At 52.3% G+C, this 7,762-nt stretch overlaps 1 protein-coding gene across 1 annotated transcript; it reads right to left on the bottom strand.

The window, feature by feature from the left end:
• Positions 1-1,908: 1,908 nt before the first annotated feature.
• On the bottom strand, positions 1,909-6,440 carry SLC35B2 (solute carrier family 35 member B2). The gene is made up of 4 exons (XM_040058747.2): positions 6,290-6,440; positions 5,687-5,880; positions 5,254-5,414; positions 1,909-4,024 (listed from the first exon to the last, which is right to left on the bottom strand). The coding sequence occupies exons 2-4, from the start codon at positions 5,841-5,843 to the stop codon at positions 3,086-3,088; spliced, it is 1,257 nt and encodes a 418-aa protein (XP_039914681.1). The 5' UTR covers positions 5,844-5,880; positions 6,290-6,440; the 3' UTR covers positions 1,909-3,085.
• Positions 6,441-7,762: the final 1,322 nt, after the last annotated feature.

Raw genomic sequence — 7,762 nt, 5'->3', positions numbered from 1 at the left:
CATGGCGGGGTCCCTTGTGTTTCATGCCTACTCTGCTGAGGAAAATGTCTCATCCTGTACCTGAGGGCATTGGACTCTCCTGTGCTGGTCTCCCTGTGCCCTGACTGCTTTTCTGAGCCCTGCTTTAGCTGATGTTTATTTCTTCCAAGCCCTGGCAAGGGGAAGTGGATGGAAGGAACACATGACCTGGTGTTCAGGTGGGGTCATCTCCAGTGAGCAATAGTTCATCTGAAGTGCTGCCTGGCCCCCAGCCTGGGATCAAACTTCCAATCTGTGTTGGTTAGCTCTGGGTGAACTGTGCCAGGGCCTGAGCCTGGGCTGCTGCTGCCTGCTTTGATCTGAGCACCTCTGGGGCAGGACAGGGGCAGGAGCCATTTGCCTATTCCATTGCAGTGTGGAGGAGAGGGTGTGGAGTGACAGCTCAGGACTGCAGTCAATCTGCCTCTCTTCAGCTCTTGGGCCAAAGACTCAGCTCCTTTCATCCCACCTGCAGCCTACCCTTTGTGGCCTTCGGCAGTCATTGGGTGCTGGGCTGGGTCTGGCTTCTTTCCATCTGTGTCCTAGATGACAAGCCTGGGACATCACCTCTAAATGAGCTGCCCCTTGCACTGAGCTCTCACTCTGTGAGGTTTGTCACCCCGGGCCACAATGGCCTTTGGGGTTTGTCAGAGAAAAGTGACACCAGTTCTCTTGCTGCCCACGTGCCAGCTGCCACAGGCACAAAACAGAATGGGCTTTAGCCAGCATCCCATCTTCAGCAGGGAGGCACAGCCTGCTGGAATCCCTTGCTGCACACCAAGCCACTGACTGTGCTGCCAGTGTGGCAGCTCTGTGGGTGCAGCCTGCTAGGGCAGCGCTGGGGCTGAGCTTAGCAAATAGTTTAGAATCAGGATTTCTCTCTGGATAGGAAGGTGTTGCAAATATTGAATCAATAAAAGTTAACTTTTTAAGGTAAGGTCCTGGGTTTTCTTTTTCCATTAGTGTTTTGTTTAAATCTACATTTAAATTGGAAAGGTCATCCCATTGTATCCCATACCTAACCTGGCACTGTGAGTTTTTGTTGTTTTGTTTGTTTTTAATCAAAGGAAAGCCCCATTTTCAGTCTATCAGCAGATGGTGGGTGCAGACATTTGGTCCAGTTTGTAGGGTGGGATGAAAAGCTGTGAGGTTGCACAGGCAACTCCCAAACCTCAGAGCTAGAAAAGGAGCACAGGTAAAACTGGAGAGCCAAGTGCTGTGAAGCCTGGGCTGTGCTCAGCACCAGCTCTGGTATCCCTCCAGGCTCAGCTCAGTCACCACTGTCCCTCATCTCCTCCTGTGTTTCTCTTGTAACCCTCACCTGAGTGTCCCCTTTCCTTCCCCAGTCCTGTCTGATGCCAGACCCGCCCTCGCGTACACGGTTTTTCACCAGGCCTCCCACACACATACCAGGGAGATGGAACATCCGCACCTCAAGCCTCTCCTGGCTCTGGCTGCTGCAGTGCACACCACAAAGTGCTACAGCACTGGTGGCCCAGGCTGGCAAGTGCTCAGCAGGCCTCTGTATCACCTCTCAGTAGCTACACCCACTGGGAATTCCTTAAGTTGCACCATGCAGGGAACCTAGGAGCCAAACTAGACTCAGGCTAATGGCTCCTTCAGCTGCCCACCAGCATAAGCAGCATTCCAAACCTGGCTGTGCTCCCCAGTTGTGTGTACAAGGATCTCCTGTCAGGCCTTGCAGCTTTGCATGCAAGCCTAGTTGATATCAGCCTTGGGAAAGACAGAGAGAGGCACCTGTATTTGGAAAGACAACTTTGCTGTCCCAGAGAGACCTGGGCACAGGAAGAGTTGGAAAGCTCTTCCCTCCTTCCAGGTATATGGAAAAAAACCCCAACCAACCAAAAGAACCCCACATTTACACCCATGGCACTATATGCAGCATATTTTTAATTTAATAAAATAAAAAGAGAAAAAAGTTGCCTTTCAAAAGTACCAAAACCTGCTGGTTTGTCAGTCAGGTTGTGTTGAGGAGAAAAGGATTGACCAATAAAACCCAGGCTTCTGGGGAAGAACAGCTTTCACTGCTCCATCCCCTGCTGACAGTGGAGCAGGAACAAGGCACCGCAAGCGGGCTCTGCTCCATGTCCCAACCCTCCAGGCACAGACTCTGGCCAGCCCCTGGGAAAACCAGGGCCAGTGCCTCCAGGTGGCAGGAAAAACTGGGGTTGTTTGTGCTTGTCTGAATGGCAACGACAAAGCCCAGAAGCCATGGCACTCAAGGACCCCGAGGTGGTGCTGGGGCTTCTGGGCAGCGCAGCCTTTGGCCCGTTAACAGCAGCAGATGTAATCAAAAGGCAACCTTGAAGGACTTGGCAAGCCTTGGAACTGTCCAGCTCAGGTGCTGCATAAAAATCAGCCTGGGCTGAGGGGAGCAAAGGAAAGTGTCTTGGAGTAGGGGCAATGACTTGATAAAACCAAACTGGGAGGTACTGGCTTTCACTGCAGTGCCCTCCCAGAGCAGATGCCAGGTCTGGAGTAGGACAGGCTGGGAGTCCTTCCCTTGGCTGTGCCTGTACTACCCAGAGCCCCTCCTGGAATGGAGGAAGAGCACTCCCCACCCTTTGATGGGCTCAGCTTGCAATGCCTCACTCAGAGGTGTTTCAAAAAGAAACCTAGTGTTTCGCTTGCCGTTTCCTCCTGCCAAGCTCTGTAGGACTAACAGAAATGGAGGAGCATTAGCCAGAGGCAAGACAGTGCCAGGGAAGAGTTCGCTTGTTCATCAGTGACTTTGGGGGAGAAGCCACAAGACAGAGGTGGGGCAGGAGTACCAGCAGCCCCATGCTGGTGTGCCCCCAGGCCTGTGCCTTGGCTGTAAGTCTCTGACCTATTAAGGCAAATGGAAAGGTTTGGAGCTGCGTCAGCCCAGTGCATTTCCTGGACTTGTTCCAGCCCCTTTCCCAGGAAAAGCAGGTGGAAAACTGAGTCACTGGTCCTGCCTATCCATATCCCACCCATTTCTCAGTGGGTTCTGAGAAATCAAATAAAAACCCTTGAGTAGAGGCAGGACTGTGGGCATGGCTCAAATGCCATGGCCTCAGCTTCCTTAGACCTTTTGTACAGGGGTCTCGCCTGCTGGGAGCTTCTTACTGCGCTTCTTCATGCGGCTGCGGGCGTAGACACGGAGAAAGAGGGCCATGAAGACAACAGCTATGCCCAGCCCACCCACAACAGTGACAGTGTGCCCGTAGATGAGGCAGGAGAGGAGGATAGCAAAGGCCTGTCGGAGCGTCATGATGATGGTGAAGACAGCTGCCCCAAACTGGTTGATGGTGTAGAAGATGAAGAGCTGGCCGCAGGCAGAGCACACGGAGAGCAGCACGGCGTGGGCGGTGAACTCTGAGTGGCGGGCCATGAAGCGCAGCGACTCCAGCAAGGCACCCTGCTCCAAGAGCGAGCCCACGGTGAAAAGGCAGGAGAAGACATTGACGCCAAACATCATCTGCACGGGAGACATCTTGTAGGTGAAGAGAGCGTCCTGCCAGTTGGAGGTGAAGCTGTCGAAGATTATGTAGCCAGCCAGGAGCACTATGCCAGAGAAAGTGGTGACAGTGGACACCGTCCTGTTAGGAGCGCTGGAGAGCAGGAACATGCTGACCCCCACGGAGATGAGGGCAGCAGTCAGGTACTCCCAGTACTCATAACTCTTGCGCGACACCAGTTTGCCCATCATCATCACTGGGATCACTTTGGAGGCCTTGGCTAGCACTTGGGTGGGGAAGCTGATGTATTTGAGTGCCTCATACTGACACCAGCTGCTGAGGATGTTGGAGAGGGAGGCAAAGGAGTATTTGTACATAGGAGCCCCATGGCGTGGCTGCTTGGTCAGGGCACAGTACAGACCAGCCACTGTGAAGGCCAGGATGCGGTTCATGAACACAAGGAATTGGGAGTCCTTGAACTCCTCACCGGGGTCTGTTTCAGTGGCACCATACGTTCTCGTCATCACGCGCTCCTGGAGGACACCCCATGTGAGGTAGGAAGCCTGCAAAGCAGCAGGAGTACAGGGAGAGTCAGGACCCACAACAGCAGAGCCAGCAACAAGAGGAAGAACAGACCCCAGGAGATCCTTGCTTTCCCCAGTGTTGCCTCATCTCAGGTAAGCAATGCTTACCTGAGACAGGACCACCCCCTACTCCACCTGTCTGAGGGAACCTGCTGTCCCATGTGGTTACAACCAGGAACATCCTGTTCCAAACCATATCTGCTCAGGGTACAGGGGAGAAAAGCCCACAATGCAAACATCCTGGTCAGAGTGAGCAGTTACGCTCTGAGCTACTTTAAGCCTGTGGAACCAGACTGACCGAATCGGGGAACATTACTGATACACAGCTGAGGTTTTGGTGCCAGCTCCCTGCGGCAGGTCCTGGCAGTTTTCCCAGTGGCCTCTGCATTGGTTTTCACTTCCAGCTGCCTAGGCCTGGTTTTTACATCCAAATCAATTCTAGTTTCAAAACCAGCAGACAAAATCGTCCACAAGGGATGATCACTGTCCTGGTTGTCATCTCCACTACTTTTAGTGCAACACCAAGCCCCTCACAGGGGTAACACAGACTTCCTCCCATCGCACATCTCCCAAGAAACTAAGACACAGAGAGATGAAAGAATTTGGTGGTCCACAGCAAATCTGAAAGGGCTGGGGAGCAGGCTAGAGAGTGAGTTGTTTCCTGGCTGCAGGACACCTGGGTTTTTCTGTCTCAGTGCCCACATTGCTATTTTTTGTCCTCACAGACCAATAAGGTTGCTCTTCCTAATGACGTTCAGGCTGTAGCTGAGACTTGGGGAATCTAAGATTTTAAATTCCTGTTTATCTGTAGCCAAATTAAGTATTTTCTCTCCAGTACTCAAATTCAATCTATGAAGGCAGAATGCATCAGCCCAAGACCTACGGGAGAGCCTGGGAGAAAAGAGGGCTCAGTCTGTCTGCTGATCTGACATCAGGGCCAGAACAAAAGCACACTTAACAATCTGCTGAATCACAGAATTTCCACAGCCTCTAGAGGACTGTGATCAGACAGGATGCTCCAACCCAAATGACAAAAGCTAAATGGACCTCCACAGCCCTTAGAGATGGACTATACTGTCGCAACCTCCAACCCTGCCTTGATCAAGGACAACACTGCATCCTAGGTCTTCAAGGAACTGACAGTCATTAACCCACTGGCCACTTCCCCCTTCCAGGATGGGACAGCCTCACATGCACAGGAAACCTACCTGTAGACCAACAGCACAGAAGAGCAGCTTGAAGACCTGTCGGGCTGTGGAGGACTCTGTGGGCTCTGCTCGGATTGGCAGGGAGCCATCGTCCTGATGTACAGACTTCGCCTCAGAGCCAAACACACATGACTTGATGACAGGGAAGCAAATGCCTCGGCCTAAACAGGGTAAGAGAAGATGGGGACACAATTAACTGAAGCCTGGGCACCACATACTTCACCAGCTTGAGAGGTGAAGCTGCCCTCCTCACTAGCCTCCAGGTCTGCTGGCACGCGGGCCTCAGAGAAATTTGTTTCAGAATAGCAGCTGGACAGCACTGGGACACAGCTCTGTGATTGGCTCAAGCCTGACAATCCAGGTGGGGGAAACAACCTGAGCGGGGCAGAGCTCCAAGGGATGCAGGATGCGGAAGGGAAACTCCTGCTCCTACCTGTCTCCAAGTAGTTCCTTCTCTTGAAATACTGGATGAGGAGGAAGCCCGGTATCACAATACTCGCGTAGCCAGCAGCATTTACAAAGAAACGGAAGAGCCAGAAGTCCCCCCATGAGTCCTGCAGGGCAGGGGCGATCTCTTCACCTGTAGCCATCGTAGGGAGGGAAGCCAGCACAAGGGGAAGGCGAAATCTGCGGAGAGAGAAAGAGACAGGTGGTGGGCTACTGGTACATGGGCAGCTCCACTGCACATGCCTGTAATACCCACCAGCCAGCCTGATCCTCATCACCTGTAATATGGCCACCCAGACCCCACTGCAGTGACAACAGTGGTGCTGGCAGCACAGAGTAGGAAAAGTCCCCTGGAGCTGAAAAGCACAGGCCAGACATCTATGTTTGCTTCTGTTAAAGGTGGCTGCTCTGGGACTTAGAACCTCGGATTCTCAGGATTAGAGAGAACACTGCCGTAACCATCTGGTTTTGAATACACTCTTACTCCAAATGCAAAGAGCACCTCACACCTCACTTTTATAATTTAAACTTTAGCACAGCTTTTGGGTGGAAAAGGAAAAGGTCACTGAATGGAAAAATTGACTCCTACCTAGAAGCTCATGTTTCAAGCCTGCGGCAATGAGCAACCTTCCTCTGGAAGCAAACAGTTGAGAGCTTTCCCCTTCAGCTATGCCAGGTGAGTGGAGGAGAGGCAGGGTTTGGGGCTGCCAGCCCTCCCCCCACCTCCCTGTGCAGCCCTGGAAGTGTGCCAAGGCACTCCTCACTGCTCAGAGGAAATCACCAGGGTTCACCCTCTTGGCAAAACAGCCAGAAAGCAAGGCTGGAAAGGAACTTTCCCATCAGCTGTCTGGTTGGGATTTTACCAGGACTATGCAATGAGGTACAGCTGATATTCTTCAGCTACAGCTGTAGGAAGTGATCTAGCCAGCTTTAAAACAGCTTTAATAGTCCTTGAAGGAGTTCTTCCCTTCACTGTCCTCTCTCACAGAGGCAAACCTGCAATATTCAGGGGCACCAGGTACTCAATAGAATGAGCCACCAAGAAAGAACTTCCTACACACAAGGCTGCCTTCATCCTCCCCTCACAAAGCAAGCTGCACCCTCCTGCATTAGGGTAGAAGGTTTCCCTGGTCCATGCTACATCCCTGCCCCAGTTTCCTCAGTGGAAAAAGCCTCTCAGTTGCCTTGGGGGCCAGGTGAGAGTGCTGTGGGCTGGCTACATAAACACACACCTGAAAAACTCCTGTGACTGAAAGGGATAGAGATGTTAATTCCTCCTCCCTCAGAAACAGGAATCAGAGGAATTTAGGCCCTAGTTAGCGGTGTATCTAGCCCCAGTATTGGATAGCTGTGACCTCTAGTAGCCCCCACAGGAAACTCAGAGATTTACAAACTTAGGGGCTTTAAAGGCAAGAAAGTCCCCTGCCATTTCATGAGCAAGCACTCCCACCAACCTCTTGTCCCCTTGGGAAAGACCTCGGGGACTTTTCTCATCCTCAGCTACTGTGGCCAGGCCCTTAGAGTTCAATAACCTGAACAAAGCTGGGGCTGTGTTTCACCCTGAAATCTCCCTTCTGTGACTTAAAGGACACAGAAATTCCCAGCACAGGGAGAGCAGCAAATGGCTAGGGGTGGATTTCTTTGCCTGCTTCCTACTCTTCTGTCTCCCTGCTCCCCTAGAAAAGGCCGTCTAAAACCTCCACTCAATCTCTCCTGCCACATAATCACAGGCTGTACAGGTGCTGTGGGATGCAGAAACAGGGCTCGGTGCTCGCACCTGAGGCTGAAGCTACCCACGTGCTCCTGGGTTTGTCCATATTAAGTAACCCTGGAGGATGGTGGGGTGTAGAAACGCTGTTCACTTTTGCAGAAGTCAGATATAAATGACAGGCTCTGTTGCCACATTTGCAAATGGATAGGGATTGCAAGCTTCGTTCAGCATGATTGCGCCTGCTGTTACCCCGCCAGCGCCTGCAGCGCTGCCATGGGAGGAGAATCAGCTCTGCTCTCCCACAGCGACCCTGAAGAGGAGGCTATGAAGGGACAATGGCTCTCTATTCCT

The sequence above is a fragment of the Hirundo rustica genome, chromosome 3 (assembly GCF_015227805.2).
Source record: "Hirundo rustica isolate bHirRus1 chromosome 3, bHirRus1.pri.v3, whole genome shotgun sequence".
In the NCBI taxonomy this organism is placed as follows: domain Eukaryota; kingdom Metazoa; phylum Chordata; class Aves; order Passeriformes; family Hirundinidae; genus Hirundo; species Hirundo rustica.
The sequence above is the reverse complement of the archived record's forward strand: the minus strand, read 5'-3'. Positions and strand labels throughout refer to the sequence as shown.

Excerpts from the sequence above, each read along its gene's own strand:
- SLC35B2 (XM_040058747.2), bottom strand. The coding sequence starts at position 5,843 with ATGGCTACAGGTGAAGAGATCGCCCCTGCCCTGCAGGACTCATGGGGG. Across the intron at positions 5,415-5,686 it reads AAGGAACTACTTGGAGACAG|GCCGAGGCATTTGCTTCCCT; the intron begins GTAGGAGCAGGA and ends TACCCTGTTTAG. Across the intron at positions 4,025-5,253 it reads TCTGTGCTGTTGGTCTACAG|GCTTCCTACCTCACATGGGG; the intron begins GTAGGTTTCCTG and ends GCTGCTTTGCAG.